Genomic DNA, 17,138 nt, shown 5'->3' on the forward strand with positions numbered 1-17,138 from the left:
AGCAAGTGATCCATTGGTCAGTTTACAAAGTTTAAGGTAGCAAATTCTAGGAGGAGCAAGCCCATCCATGATGGAGGCAGACCTATCAGCGACTGTGGCAGCTGTTAATGTTACGGTAAAGCAAGAGAGAAAAAAGAAAATCAGAAAACACTGCTAAAAATTAAAAAAAAACGAAAATACACCACCAAAACTCCACAGCTGCTTGGGGACTAACCCTCTTATATGCTAAAGTAAGCATTTATTCTTATTTCATATTGGAGGCCTACCTGTCTATTAAATTTACCTTCCCCAATAATACAGCTAAAGGACAAATTTGAATGGTCACCGCAAAAACAAGAGTTTGACACATTAATCCAACTTCCCAAACTTTAACTTAAGTGGTATTAAAAGATAAAGTGTGGCATGTTAAAAATTTTAAGAGTTTATTTACCGGAGTAAAAAATCAATTCCAGTCGGGCAGCGCCAAACCAAAAGTGATTACAGGCCTTCCAAGGATCGGAGTTAGGGAAGAGACTGTTATAGAGTAAAGATGGGAGGAAAACAAGGAAACTATTTGATTGGCTACAGCATTTGCCTGATTTAGAAAAGCCAAGTTGGCTGTTTGTGATTGGTTGTCCTTAGTTCTTCACCTAACCTCAGCATTTACAGGCTTAGATTTGGGTTTGCTTATGTAGGCAGCTAAGGTATTAGAGCCACCCTCCTCTAAGGGCCTCCTCGTTTAATTAATTTAAAGGGGGTAATATGGACTTTATCATCCCTAAGTTTTGAAGCGTCTTTTCATTTATTTTCTAGGGTAAGAAAGCAGGGATAAAATGAGAAAGGGGAGTCAAGGAAGTTGAGAAATAGACTTCCTATGCAGTCAGCTCCCCAGTGGAGTTGTTTGGTCTACTTCCTGCGCAGGCAGGACCAGGCTCGTGTGACATTACTGGCCTAACAGGCGTCATGGAAAGTACTGTATTTTTATCTTGTACTGTTAAGTATCTAAAAGGATAATGGTGAAATTAATATCAGGGAATTAATGCCCCAAAATAATACCCAATTCAGAAAACCCAGAGTTGCTTTGAAGTTCTGTTTTGAAGATTTTAAGAAAGACTCATTTTTTGACGTTTTCAGTATACTTTTCCTGATTTATGTTATAGACATCTGACAAACCTCTGGTTCAAGCCATTCCCCTTTGTGTGATTTTTTTGAAAAAAACATTTTTATATCTAGGACGGTTTAATCCATTAATTGCATTCCATTTGCTATGTTTCTTATCTAGGTTGACATACTAACAAGGACCCTGTATAGATTTTCAATTGTCCCTTCGTGATCATTTGCATTCAGATCGCTACCACGCCTAGTGCAAGGCCAATGCACAACTCTAAAGTTAACCTAAGTGCGTGCTAGGAGATCTCAGTCTGGTTGTTGTAAAACTTTTATTGCTTACTTTTGTTGTAAGCTGCCTCATATATTTTTGGTAATCAGGCCAGGTATCTAAATGAAGCAAATACAATTGCTTTCTGTAGCTTTGCCTAGAATCATAGGTCTTAGAGCCAGACATGTCCTCAGGAAAAGCTGTCTGCTTTTGCAGGTAAGATATTTTCATTCCCATTTAAAATACACCTATAGGGTTACCAAAGCACAGAGAGTTTTGTAAATTATGCTAGGCCCCATATCCAGCAACCCTAACAGGAAGAATTCCACACCTGGTCTCCGGAATCCTTGCAAAGTATTTCTTCCATTAATTACTTCTGCCTGGTCCTATCATTCTTGCACCAAAAAGACTCAACAATTCATTCATCCATTCAGTCATTCATTCATTCAACAAATATTTATTGAGCACTGTTCAATGACCAGTGGGAACAAGAGTGTTAAAAAAGAAACATTTTCTGTAGTGGAGAGTGGGAGGGGACCGTGATCAACCTTTTATGTACCTGAGTATTTTTCAGCCTGACAACGTTCTATGAATTGAACAGCGCTACATTGTTCTGGCTTTTGGATTCTTCTCTGTGGAGTTCTTGGCTGTTTCCTTCTCCATGGTTCTTTTAAGCTCTAATAGTCTACAAGCCCATGGAAAGGTCTAGCTTGCCAACATTGTGGTAGTGTTTTCTCTCTAGGATATATCCACTAAGGCGTCAGGCTGTGGGAGACCTCTTCAGTTCATGGCGAAACCAAAGAGTAGTCATTCTCTCTGTCTAGGAGAATTACTGGCACCTTTCTGAGGTGAAAAGCAGATATTTTAGCCCATTTGCCTTTGAGGAGTAGTGGTAGCCTTACCTTAGTTATGCGACTTCTAAGCAGCTGAGTCAATGAATGATATTATACGCTACATTAGGTACATTTTGGTTTCTTAGACTGCTCTTGTATTGAGGGGAACATCACAGCCCTAATTAAATCAAGGCTCTCTGAAGCCCTTTTTGAACCCATCTTCTGCCAGCTGTAAATCCTATCCATTCATATCTTTTGGCAATGGTTACATAGAAGAAGGCTGTTCTTCCTAGACTGAAACTGAATTCCCCGTATGTGGGGTGCACCTTCCCCTGCTGACCCACTGAAATGAAAGCCTAGGAGTGATGATTAAATCTAATTTTCCCTCCTGTAATAGCAGGCTGAGCCGGGTCAGCAAGGCCAGTTCCTGCAGATGGCTTTAAAATACCTTTGTGATTTGATCTCCTTTCCTTCCCGTCCATTTCTCTGAGTGCCTATCACTGTCGTACTTTAGCAACGTGACAAGATTCCAAGGTGATGCCTTCTGAGGGTGTTGCTTATTATGTGAGTTAGGCAATGAACGAACTGTGAATTGTGAACTACAAGGCAGGTTAGCACATTTACACGAAGATCATGCCATGTGTTATTTAACCCATTCAAACACGTTGTTGTCTCTTTGCTGCTCAGCATAACTCATGTGAAACAAATATAAGCTCATAAGTTAATAGTATTTGACTTTCATTTCCATATGTACTGAAAATCACTTGGTTTTCATTCCTTGATTTGGAGTGTAGCTTGTTTTCTCAGAACAACTGGGAATGTTTATGAAGTATGTGTGTGGATGGTGGGGAGGGGAGGGAATAAAAATGCATTGTGTTAGCCCTGCCTATCTGTTTTAGGGACTCTGAAGGATCTGTACATTAATCACTGTCACGACCTATGGTGTGTCCTAAAATTGCATCCTTTTGAGAGGTGTGCATGCCAGCTCCAAATGTTACACGTCAACAGATTACACTGTTATGAGTTCATTTTCTATTTTCATAACTAGCAGAATTTTTTTTTCTGCCCAAGTTGAGAGCGTGTGCGTGATTCATAGCAAGTAGTAACTCATTATTTTATTTCTTTTCAAACAGATTGGCGATATCAAGTTGCTCAGACCTTCCCGCAAACAGAAGAGGAGATAGAAGTGGACACACATGCATTCAGCCACCGGTGGAAAAGGAACTCAGACACCCTCAAAGCGGTGGACACCAATCGAGCAAGCATGGGCCAAGACTCCCCAGAGCCCAGGGGCTTCACAGACCTGCTCCTGGATGACGGGCAGGACAACACCACCCAGATCGAGGTAGGTAAACAATCGCGGCAATTCAAATGCGTTAATGAATATATTTCTTGTAAGGCATCTGACTTCCACATATATAAGCTGTCCCTTCAGCTCAATCCAGAGCTTTGGGACTTTTTTGTGTTTTTTGGTAAAGATGAATTTAATTCATCAATAAATAATTAATCTGTTAATATTCAGTAACCCAATAATAAATAATTGTATTAATTAAATGAATAAATAGCTCAGCCATTTAATCACTCACAAATTCATCTAGTCTTGAACCAGATAAACATGGGCTTGATGTGATGACAGTAAGGGGACACGAAGATGAATACAATACAGCGCCTGCCTGCCTGCCTGCGAAGAATTTATTGTGTAGGTTCTAAACGCCATAACCAAATCATCCCTATGCCATGTGATCTGTACAAAACAGCAAACAGGCTGTAGCGTGGCAAGCACGCAGGACGGAGTGAGCGCCGCCTTGTGGTGGGCTGTTGTCAAAGAGGCTAATTCTAGGAGTTGGCATGTAGGCAGGGGCTTGGCTGACTGAGGGGAGCTCACCAGGTAACCCGTCGGGGGTAAGAGAGGAGATTCCTGACAGAGCGAATTACGTCTGCCGTGGCTGAGTCGTAGAACGGCATGGCACACTGAGGGGTACGTTGAGTCACCAACTCTCCTGGTTTGCCCAGGAATGAGAGGTTTCCTGGGGTGTATGGAAGACTTTCACTGCTAAAAATGGGGCGGTTCTGAGCAAACTGGGATGGTTAGTTCCTCTGTGACTGTAAGTAATTCTTTGTTAAGGTTGAAGCCATGAAGTGTAAGGAGAAGGATGGTTGCCGATGGGTTTGGTGACTCTGGAAGTTTTCTGAGGGCACATTTTAGGCAGATTTTAGGGTTACCCTGAGGTCTCTGTATATTACATTAGTTAAGTTTCCATAGCCCTTAGCATTGAGAATCTGCAAACCATAAAATATGGTTTGGATAGGACACTAGATATAACAAAAACAAACAGGTAAATCTTATGGAAATAGGCAAAAGCCACCCAAATGAGAACAGAGGGTGTTTATTCAGTTTGCTATGGCAAGGGAGTTAGCCTCCATCACCTGACCTTGGTAGAGAATCAGAAACGGGGGAGTGTGAAAGTTTTTTTCAGGGTAAAAAGAGGTTCCAGGTAAGCTCTGATTGGTGGCTATTGGCCCAGAGAAGCTAGAGGTGGGCTAATGAGAAGCAGAGCATCTCATATGATTGGTTGGGGGAGCATGTTTGGCTCCCTCTGGTTGGTCCTGAGTTGATTGCATTGACAAAGCAGTAGGGAAGCTGTCAGTTATTAATCAAGTCTTGCCCACCCTGCGCCAGTCGCTGCCACGATTGTGTGCTAGCTCCCCAAACCCCAACTATAGAAGTTGGGGTCAGGGTTCTATTATTATCTGTGATCCAGCCATTGTCTCTTCATATATTCTCTCTCAACCTGAAGTTTTAGTTTTAGTTCCTGCTTTCTCCCAGGTGACAGGCTTCATACTTCAAAAGAACCAGGTAGCATTCTTTTGACTGCCCTGAAATGCTCATTATTTAGGAAAAGAACTCAACTTCATGAAACAGATACTCCACAATTCTGCAAATAGTGTCAAGACATCCTTTGTTCCCTCATTAATGACAAGACTCTTCAGGAGATCTGAAGCACAGGCATTGGGATTCTGCATATGTGAGAAGCCCAGCAATTTTCAAAACCCCTTTTCATCTCCTTAACTAGCATGTGATTCCGGTGGTCCCTGGCTGACTCTGCCAGGCCCCGTACCAGACAAAGAAAATGTGCCAGTGTATGGAAGACTTTCAGTGCTAGAAGTCATACAATATCTATAAGATGCTATTCTGGCTCCTGCAGATTGCCTGCTATTTTGGCAACTATGTTGTTATAGCAACTTGAAGTAGGCAATGTAATTCTTCCCTGCAAAGGTCTTTAGCTAGCGTGCAACATAAAGAATGGAGAGCTGGAGAGAAGCAGAGGTGTTTATTCTCTGCCCAAAACTGTACCCACTGAGACTGAAAGTGGAGAGCACAGATTCCTAGAACTTTGTGATCTCTGTGCAGGAGGCTGACTTTTCTTAATCATTTGTAAACTAGAAAATCCCTTTACTCATTGATGTATTAGCACTCCTCAAAATACAAATCCCAGTTGTTATTATAGCTGCAATTTTGTTATTCTGCCAATTTTTTTTTCTTTTCTACCCTACATAACAGAGGGAGACCACCTAACGTACTGATTTTGAATCAGTAAAAAGGAAGAAGGATGGTGCAGGAAGCTCTTTGCTGGGTACCCAGTTGGTGCTAAGAGGTGGCAGGTGGTGCATGGATACCATTTTCCTTAGTCCTTACATCAGCCCAGTGACATTTGCATTCCAAGGTTTGCTAGGTAATCTCAGTGACTTTTACATGAGGGCAATTTGAGATTTCGGTTTCGTATTTTTTTCTCATGACTCCCATTAATGAGTAAAGGGGCTGGTATTCAAACTCAGGTCTGCCCAGCTTCTAAGGATTAGCCTTTCTACTTGACTTTGCTTCCTGTAATATATAAGGAAAAATAAGTGGTACTTTGATTATGTAACCATTTTGGACAGTGGCAAATATCAATATGGAAGTAACATTGGGGTTACAGTCGGGCTGGAAAGGGACTTGTCTTGAAGCTAGATGTGCACGATAAGAGAACTGCTTTTATTTTGAGAGTTTATTGATTTGATGGGGTTCTGGGGATTGATTAAGATTATTGGGGATCTAAAGTCCCATAAGTTGTTTCTTGGCATCACCACTAGTTATGGAAACAAAAGCCTACATCTGAAACGTCTCTATAGTTTATTTATCCTGGCCCTTCAAATAGCCTTTTTGAACATTACTGTGTCTCTTTTGGGGAAAATACTTTTTCTGGATTGACTTAAAAACAGGAAGAAGAAAGGAAGGAAGCAAATGGTTATAGAGTGCCTACGCAATGCTGGGTACTGTGATGAGAACTTTCTTATTTTTTAGGAATAAGCATTTTGATTTATACTGTTAATTATAATCAATATGGTCAATGAAAGACTATGCTTACTTTTCCTTTAGATGCTCCTAAAGTCCACATCGGGAATCAGAATTACTTTGCCTACGAGCCCTGGCTGTAGTAATAGCTGTTAAAATAATTTGTGTCCCAGTGAGACTAAAACCACCAGAATGGTATTCCCATGCATGTTCTCCAACTTCTGCCCTTGTCTAGACTTTATGTCCCACTTTCACTAAACAAAGACAGAAAAAAAAAGACAACAGCATATTTACTATTTTGGCACAAACCCATTATGAAACAAAGCCTGCTATTATCTTACATTGGTGACAGTATTTTTTCTGGCCTTGCACAAGAACAGATAAGGAAGGATACTGTAGAACTCAGTATTCCAGCTAAAGAATTCTTCCAGCTGAAGTTTGTTGCTGTGGTGGTGGTGATTGTTTCAATATTCTTCCCCTGAAGGTCTAAAGACGTTTTGAAACCAGTAGTATTTCCTATTGAACAAGCAAATGCCACTGTTGATCTGCACATCGATTTATGTGAGGCTGTCCTCTTGCATTTATTTTCTCTGTTCATGTGGACACATAACCACTTACCAAGTAAAAAGAGCAGAGTCGTCTTCTGATTAGTAGGTATTGAGAGTGAGGTGTCATAGCGTAGTCACTCGTGAGCTTTTTGTGATTACTTTGGGAGTATAAGAGTTTCCAGGACCTTCAGCTGAGGTTGAATTCCATTCCTGATTCAGTCTTGTTTGAGCAGCCGGGGACACATGCATGGACAAGCTGTGCATGTTTCTTCGTCTCCCCGCTGGCTGCCATGCTTTTTTCTGTCACAGAGATCTCATAGCATCAGTGGTGCCTTATAGAACTGCGAGGGCCTGAGCAGTGAGAAGAACTGGTGAGAATAACTGGTCTTCATGAAGCTCCGTTTCATCGTCTTATTCTTGTGTAGCGGTGTTGGTAACTTATACTTATTTGCTTTCCAGAAATCAATCCCAAATTCCTTTCTAACGCTGAACCAAATGTGTGGTTTCCCTCACTTTATTCACATGCAATATTGAGAGCTTTGTCTTGGGACAAAGAAAGTGTTTCTGAAAAGGATTATGAAGTGATTTTTTTTGCCTTAATTGAAAAGCACCTGGGTAACTTGAAAAAGGGAAGATTTAAAAATGGAGATTAGGAATTAGTAAGTTTAGCTTTATGATCCAAACTGACTCAGAAATTGTAAGTTTGACCAGTGCCTCTCAGGTAATACAGACGTGGCTGAACCACATGCCATACTCTGAGCTGCAAGAAGTTAGAGCACAGAACAAATTTCGCTAGTGCTTTTGAGGATATAAATGTTCTGAAAAATCATAGATTACATTGAGTTTCTTACCAATAACATGTCTCATGGATTTCTCCTTCTGGCACCAAATTGAAAATTAAAGGCATGTCCAGCAAGTGTCGTATCATCTAGGTTTGCCTTAAAGCTCTTATCTGAGGAAGGTGCAGTTGAGAATGGTCACCAAATATGTGTGCTAAATGGAGCTGAAAACTAGAGATCAACCATTTTTCTCCTAAATGTATAGGGTAAAACTCTCTGATCTTCTGTTGGGGCATACATTGTCCATTGTGGATGCATCTTAGTTTTTACAAATTGTGCAATATGTTCCTTTAAAAAGTTAGCTATCACTAATTGCTGCACACATGGTTATGATGTGTATTCTAATATTTTATTGCAGTCCCTAACTAGGTAATCTATTTGAAAGAAAAGAAGCCACTGGCAAATGCTTAATCTGAAAAAGAGTGCGGTTGCTTGAATGATTATTTTGCAAAGAAAAAGGCAAATTTCATAATGTCCCATGCGGGCTGAATGTCTACAGTATGTTTGCTCTATAGAGAATACATCAGAATATTCTTAGATGATGAAAATACTACTGCTCGTGTGTTTCAAGTCTAAATAAGCTTTCTCTACTTCAGAGATCTGACAATAACAATAACGGATATAAATATAGGAGAGTAATAAGACATATCATCCCATTTCACAGAAATAGAGTAATAAAAATATGTGAAATATTGCTGGGCTGATTCTTCCCTCAGGCCTCTGTTCTGCTCAGTGAACTCACAGAAGACAATACTTACATATGAAAAGAGTATGATAATACAGGTTTATGACATTTTTCAAAAGGAAAAAAAAGTACCACCTGATACATAACAGCTCTGTTACTTATTATGAATGTGAAAAGCTGGTATAGGTTATTTTTTTTAAAATGAAGCATTTCCAATTTCCCTTTTAGGGGATCTTAAACTTGCAGAAGCTTTCGTATGTGGTTGCAGAATCACAAAGCAGTGCAAAGGGAATGCTAAGATTAATCCTGAAGAAGCACACTCATTTGAACAAGAGTAAATTGAAATTTCCCAAATACACATATGTGTCAGATTGGCTTCCACACAAAAAATGAGGAAAAAAAAAAAAAAGAAAGGCATATGAGGAATGAGCTTGCAAAGGAGGAGAAACACTTCATAGGTTAATCAACAACCAGAGGAAGACCCTTATTCTGTAGAGATCCAGAATTAATGTAGGGACACGGTGTCACTGAACCAACTCATGAAAAGAGAATTAGATAGTAGTCAACTATCAGGTATTTCTAGACAGTTTTGCAAAGATAAGCAGGGTCAAGACTTTAAATCTCATTTTTATACAGTGTGTCTTAGTCCCTTTGGGCTGCTATAACAACAATGCCATAAACTGGTGGCTTAAACAAATACTAATTTCTCCCAGTTCTGGAGGCTGGGACGTCTAAGATCAAGGAACTGCTAGATTCAGTGTCTGATGAGAGCCCTCTTCCTTTGCAGACAGCCATCTTTCTGCTGTGTCCTCATATGGCTGACAGGGCTAGAAAGCTCTCTGGAGTATCTTTTATACGGGCAGTAATCCCATTCATAAGGGCTCCACTCTCATGACCAAAAGGCCCCACTTTCTTGTATGGTCACACTGGGGGCTAGGATTTTAACCCAATGCGTTTGGGGAGACACAAACATTCAGTTCATAACACTATGTTAGGTGTTTGGGATTTATCAGGAAGGTACTTGGAAGCCACTGAAAGATTTTAAATAGGGAGAGGAAAGATTGCATTGATGCTCCTGAAATACTGCTATGGGGGGATGAGTGCAGATTGGGTCAGACAGCCCAAATCTAGGAGTGGAAAGATGAATTAACATTCGATGAGGATTGTTGTGGAGTGACATGAGATAGTAGTTAGGGAAAAGGCTATGGGTGAGCATACGAATTTGAGAAAGATTTAGATTTCTCAGCATTAACTAACATTAACCCCTATGACCAAAGTTTTGCCCACCCTCCCAGCACTTGTTTGATTCTAAGGATTAATTACAGATCCTTGTCATTGTCTCCCCGGCAGGGTGGCCTGCCACAAATTTGACAGCAGCCATCTCATATGAGCTGTGAGTTGACCTTACGTCTTCAGCTCTGCATTGCCAAAGATTGTACGTGAACTGACAACAAAATCTATTTCAATTTCTTCTGTTTTGGTAACTGGCAAAAACTTGTGGTTTCAAACTTCTGATTTAATCCCATTTGTATTCTTGAAGAGTATTGATGAGGACTTTTAGCTTTCAAAGAAGAAAATTGCACTGAAAATAGTAAATCAGGCAGGACTTATCTGCCATTATTGCTCATCTTCTAAAAAGATAATGAGGATTTAAAATAGAGTATCATATATCTTGATCAGTTATAGATTATTCTCAGCTTGACATGTCAGCTCTTTATTGAAACAAAAATGGAAAAAGATTCTTAACTGTCCTTCAAAGAGTTACTTAAAGAATAACTGCATTATCTCTATGATGCTTCACTATTGGCTAATTAAGTTTACTTACAGGTATGGCCTGGAAATAGTCTTCGAAATGATAAAACAGATTGTAAAATTAGTGTTTTAGTCATATAATGTATTTGCAGAATAAGAATTATGTTTCAGAATGAATAATATACTTGTATTGTCCACGTACAAAAAGAAATGTTATGTTTAACCTATCCCCACCAGGACTCTGAGATTAACTATAAGAATATTGCACTGAGTTTTTTCTACCTCAGTTTCCTAGCCATTCATGAGGACGCTGTTATATCCTCTGCCTCTCTTTGCATTAACTAGTGACAGTGACAGGGAACTTCTAATACATGTAGGGAACTCAAGGTAACTGTTAATCTGTTGAATTTGTTTTCTGTCATTGTGCAATCTTATGTTTCTTCTTTGCCCAGATTAACTTTCCACAGGACATTTAAAATACGCTTTTATGAAAATTATGATTTTCAATAAAATTTCTATTACAGCCTAATGTCATAGGTCTAGATCTTTATCTAATTGATTTAAAAACTCGGCTGAAGAAACAAATTCATTGCTTCGGTGATCCAGAACGTTTCCTGTCTTTATATGCTGAGCCAGAGGTTCAGGGTGAAGGAGCAAGTGGCCACTAGGTATGGTGGGAGCTCGGGGGCAGACAAGTCACAGGTGCTCAAGTCCCCTGTTCCCCTGGCAGTCATGGAGAGGTGCTCCAGGGAGGGATGTGTCCCATTTGCTTTTCCACTTTATTGGATGAGCATGAGGAGGGCCATACACAGGGGAAATAAACACTCAAGGATCAAGCACCCAGCAGTCAAGTTACCTGCCAGCAGTTTCAAAGGTGCTAGAAAATGTCATCTAACCATTAACTGGGTTGGCGTCACCAGGTGCCATGGAATGTTGTGCTCAGTCAGGATCAGCCCATCTTCTTGCATAGAGCAGAACCTATTGTGGGGGCAGAAACATAATTTTCCTTCTACCCTAGAAGTTCTTCAGGCTGGACTATTAATCAAATGAACAAGGCACATATTTAGTTGCTGGCTAGTGGTTGCAATGATTCAATAAGAATGCCCACCCTACATATTTTGAAATAATAACATACTACTGAGAAGCAAATAGAAGTAGACGCTTGGAAGCAGATTCCCCTTTCTTTACTATTTCTGGTAAAAACACCATTTCTAATAAACCAAACACTGTAGGAGCAAAACTATTAATTGTTTGTAAGTTTAAAGGTTATGTGCAAATAGATTTCAATAGTGGAGAATGCACTCTGAATGCTATGTTCAACCTATGGGAGTTCAGGCGAGTTTTGTAAGACATGAACCTGTTTCCAAATCAGAATCCGTTACTCTTCTCTCAGCGCTCCCACTGTACGTGCGTGCATGCTCTCCCTTAAGGTACTTGCATACAGCCTTGTCTTATGATGTGTGTGTGTGTGTGTATGTGTGTGTGTGTGTGAGAGAGAGAGAGAGAGAGAGAGAGAGAGACAGAGACAGAGAGAGAGACAGAGACAGAGACAGAGACAGAGAAAGAGAGAATTCTATGAAAAGGTGTAGACAGATAAGATGAATTAAGTCTACATTGTGTGTGCTCATGAAACCTAGTCTGTTCTATTTTGTACGTTTCCAGCTTTTTAGTAGCAGGCTGGTACCTTTGATCAAGCTCTGATTGCATTTTCTTAATCAAAAAGAGAATGTTAGTGATCATGTTGCTAAAACCTCATCGTCATATCTACAAGATGCTCTCAAGAATGAACAGAATGACATTTGGTAAAACTTGTGTATTCAAAATGGATGTGGAGTTTTAATTGCAGGGATTTTTGCTTCCTGTTCATTTATCATAGAAGTTTTCTTGTTTCACAGATCCATTTTTAGCATGAATGACTAGATTCTTTTTCAGAATCATTTCAGCAAAGAGATTGTGTGGTTCTAGATGATTTGTATAGCTTTTGTACAATGCAGTTCTCAGAAGAATTACATAAATAATTTGCTCTAATACTGAGTGTTTTTTCGTGATATAGTATAACAATGTATTACAATCTGATAGAGAATCCTATGTGGAAAATAATTTCCCTTAATTATTTTCCCTTGATAATTGACATTTTCCCTTAATTATGTCAATCTTTTCACTAAATCTAACTTGTCTTTATTTAATGAATGAGTTGAATAAAACAAAACACGATATGAAAAAAAAATGAGACAGATTAATAGGAGAAAATTGCTAAATTTATTATGTATGTACATATACAAGTTTCAATAGAATTTGAGACCCCACAACAGACCAGCAGACCCTGGGACAGACCCAGCAGTTAGGGCTTGCGTGCTGTCCTGGAGATAGTGGAGAGGGCTTGTGGTTTGGGACTTCACAGGGCAGGCAATTCACATAGAGATAGGAGAGCAAATGTTTGGTAAATAGATGTTTGCTGGGTCATATTTAACAATGGGACACAGAGAGGCCTTTGATCAAAGGGACCTTGCTAGGCTCCTCCCCATCTGTCACACTTAGTTCATATTAAACTATGGTTATCTGTGATGAAACTCCCTTCCTGGACCAAGTTTTCTGTCTAAATTCCTTTTAGGCAGTTAGAAGGAAGGAGAAAAGAAAAAAATTGTTTTCCCCCTGAGTCTTTGGTTTATTAAAATAATCGATATCCCAAAAGGCATATTTTGGGGTGGCCAACTCTGCTTCCCTTCACTATCTCCTCAGCTGTTGAACTGTCTCATTTCTGGGCAGCAAAGAGAGCTTCTGGAGTCATTCACTGGACAGTCCCATTCTATATTAATGGATTATGTTTTAAGGATTAGTTTTTTTTTTCTGTGATTTTTTTTTTTTTTTTTTCAGAATCAGAAACGGAGTAATAAAGTGATTATGGCTCAAATACTAAATAGGTCTGAGTGGGTACTGGCCTAACAATAGCATGATTTTTATTTCTACAACTGAAGGAATATTGGGGCCAGTACTTGATTTCCATGAAGACTTGCAGTATCATGAATCTGACAGCCACTATGACATGAACTTACTTAATTTTTAGAAATACTAATACCAATTTGATACACTAAATCACACCAAGTTTTTGCCTTATTTTATCAAACAAATTAATGAACACTCTGCAATTTAGCACCAAATCATTGAAAAAATAAGGAATATAGGCCTCTGATAAGTAACGGCGTTCTGTAATTTTATGTGGTACCCAGAAATTTCCATGGACCTTTGTCAAAGGTGTCTCATGTAATTGTGACTTGAAAGTACTTTCAAATCCACACCTAAGTGGACCATTACAAAAACAGAAGACATTTAAAATTTTCTGATTACTTGAATTTAAGGTATGAAAAATAGTATTTCTGTTTTAAGCAATGATGTATAATATGATATACTTTGCTGAGTGCTCAGGGGACTTCTGCTACACCTTGTATTTCTGAAGCAATTTTAAGCTAGACAAGGGTCTCTTTAAAACAAAGCATGTGCATGTGTATTGCATTTGTCTTAAAGAAATTTGCTAATATGCCACTCTATTAAAAAAAAGGCATCAAATATCTGAAAATCATTGTAAGAATAGGTGATAACATTAAGAATGTAAACAGACTATCTTAAGTTTCTTTTTGTTCATCCCTAAAAGAAAAGTTTTCTGTTCATGTCCCAGCAATGCACAGATGGCCTGAATCTGTCTAGAATCAAGAGAAGAATTGAACTTTGCAGCCCTGGGGAACAGTAGTTTTGAGCTATTTTCTATACGGTGTTTCAGGCCTGCGCTATTAAATTGAAATAATAGTTTGTAATCCATGGTACTGAACTGAGTGAATGGATTAAGCACTGCTGAAACGATTTCTCTTTTATAAGTAATTTCTAGCTCTTTTCATAAGTTTCGTTCATATGTTTACGCAATCTCTAGCTTAAAGGGCAAAGCTACGGAAAACACTAACATTCATCTTTTAGACAGTCTCTGTCAGTCAATCATCTATCTATCCATATTATTTTGGATTCACAGTGCTGAGCCCACTTGTGGCCAAAGGAATTTGAAAGAAAAACTTGCAAAGCGAATTTCTATCTGTTTAAATTAAAATTTTGACTTAACCACAACACCTTTTATTAAGAAGGTCCTTTAGGTATTTCTAAAACTAAAATTATTTCATCTCATGATAGGATTTTTCATTAAAAATAATGCTGCCTCAGTTTTTAGGTTTTCATGAATTTTAATCTGGAAAATTTTATAATTTTCAAGGATGAATTCAAGGACTTGTGATTCTCAGATTTTTTTTTCTCCAAGAAAAATTTAGGTTATAATATTCTCCAGTTTTCTCAGGTAATAGTGCTTTGCATAGTGTTCATATTTGAGGATATCTTTACTTTTTCTGTCATTTAAAACTAGTGTAGAGTAAAAAATCATTTTAAATTTCATGTTTTGAAAATGTTACAAGGAACATTGTAACTAACAAACCTTCAAATGGAACTTAAAAATTAATCTGTCTCCTGTAAATATTAATAGTGTTACGGAATGATCTATTATCTTAGAAACCAGGCATAGACAATCATTTTCTCTTTCTTAAATACCAATTGAACAAAGAATGACTTTTAATCTTTTACTGTCCATTGAGTAATCAGATGTCATTTTACTATTTTTGCAAGTGAATGGAGTTAATATTTACCAGAATAGAAGAATGTCACGTTCAAATGGTAAAAATGCAAATCAAAGAGTAAGAAAACAGTTTTATGAATAAATATAAAATTGTGCCAGACCAAAATAGTAAGTATCCATTAGAAATATTTCTCACATTACTCATTGGGCCTGATGAAAGTAAAATTATCTTCTAAAAGTAAACAAACTTTTTAGACAAAATTTTGTATATTCACTGTCACTCAAAAACTCTGTGGAAAGTAATATTTTCCATCATAAACCCAAGGAAATAAAATAATCAGTTCATCAATAGCTCCCCCTTCTTCACTCCTGCCCACAGCCCATCCAACGTGGGTTCACTGCAGAAGACTTCAGCGAGAAGCTACAGCGCAGTTACTTATTGGTCCACAAAAATCTTAAGTGGAAATCAAAATCACTTTTGCCATGCGGTCAAAACATTATTCTGCCTGATTGAATAGTTTGCTGTGGTCTGAGCGGATTTAGAACGTATTTGACAATGTTTGGGCAGTTTTGTTGCTGAATAATCATAACTGCGACTGCAAGGATTTTTTTTTTTTTTAATTCGGCTTTGTAAAAGTGTATTTCTTAGCTTGTTATTAAAACGAATGTGAGGTTTTCTGCATACAATCAGTCGTTTGCATAAAAGGACAAAAGAAAGAAAACTGCATTTTTATCTCCTTAAGAAAAATTTAAACACCTTCAAAGGGAACTGTATTTTTTTTAATTGCTGATGACTTGTGAATGCATATGATAGTAACCCGTAAATGACTGTGGAACTGTTCTTCCTGATTTTCTATTGACTTTTTACACGTTGATAATAAAGAATTTAGGAAGAGGAAATGATTTCCAACTTCGAGACAGTGCCTGAAACAGCAGTGAGTGAGTGAGTCAGCATAGAAGCAGAATCTGGGACCAACATCAATTTTCTATTTTGTTCCTTTTTATTCTAGCACTACCAGTGCTTTCTCCAGTGACCTTCCTGCTGCTCAGTAGCCACCATACCAATGTATCAGTGTCTTCCTTTGGGCTGCAGCTGCAAAATTAAAACGGAAGAACTTGTCATTATAGGTAGTGGTTTTGAAAATCCTTACATGTAGGCAGGACTGCTATATACTGCTATATACTGGAGCTTTTTTATCAAAGCCTAAATAGAAATTTCGGTAGTTTGTAAATATATGTGTGTGTGTGTATCTACGTGCATTTGTGTGTGTATGTTTTGTGTGGATGTATGTGCCCACACACATACGTGTGTGCATATCATTTCTAATCATGGTAAATGAAAATTACCTCTGTGTGGGAAAATCAATGGTGGCTTGGGTAGTCCCTTTACCAGATATCTAGTTTACATTTGAATTAGGTATCTTATTTCCCTGCAATACAGCTAGCATGTTTCCTTCCCCCCACCATGGAAACAACAATAAAAACTCAACAGTTATATGCAAGACTGGCTAGGACTCCCTTTTGCTTCAGTGAATGCTGAAGATTTGATTATGCTCTTTAGATTATGGCCCTGGAAGATGAGGAGACACAGTGAAAGGAATCAAAGCATAATGGATTTTTTAAAAACAAGAGTGATCAGAAATTATGAAAACTGGAAAGGAGATATACAATGATGGACTCATGACAATGGGGCAGCTAAAATTAGGTTCCCCAGTTCTCTCTCCTTTCATGTACCTCTTTCCACACATGCACACACACCTCTGAGGGCCTCGCTCCCCTGTGTCTGGTTCAGTCATAGTGGTCCCTCTTCTTCCTTAGTGGCAAATTTGCCCTCTCAGCCAAGTATTTCTCTTGACTAGCAACTCATATACTACTAACGATGTGTGTAGTCTGAAACCATTCTGCTATGTCCCCATGACTGCAACCCGCTGGGAGAAGTAGTAGATTCTCTTATAGAATAAGTGAAAGGACCTTTGTATTTAAAGCACTGTTTGGCAATAAAAGCCTATGGATATCGCTCCAAGCCATATAGCCATAAAACCACCAGACTATTTCCAAAGACCTGATCTAGGGAAATTTATCTCAGATTACTATGTCCATGAGGGATGAAACAAGCCTGGATATTTTGTGGATGCTCATGAAACATCCATTAATTTGAAGCAAAGATTATTGGATTCAGGGAGAG

At 38.6% G+C, this 17,138-nt stretch overlaps 1 protein-coding gene across 2 annotated transcripts in view; it reads left to right on the plus strand.

The window, feature by feature from the left end:
- Positions 1–17,138, plus strand: part of PLXDC2 (plexin domain containing 2) — a 391,914-nt gene that overhangs the window by 157,426 nt on the left and 217,350 nt on the right. For both annotated transcript variants that reach the window (XM_019756009.3, XM_088789077.1), the window contains one exon: positions 3,324–3,535. In XM_019756009.3, coding sequence (XP_019611568.1) covers positions 3,324–3,535 — 212 coding nt within the window. The remainder of the gene's footprint in view (positions 1–3,323; positions 3,536–17,138) is intronic.

Source organism: Rhinolophus sinicus, chromosome 1, assembly GCF_057876585.1.
Source record: "Rhinolophus sinicus isolate RSI-liver-muscle chromosome 1, RSI-T2T, whole genome shotgun sequence".
NCBI lineage: Eukaryota > Metazoa > Chordata > Mammalia > Chiroptera > Rhinolophidae > Rhinolophus > Rhinolophus sinicus.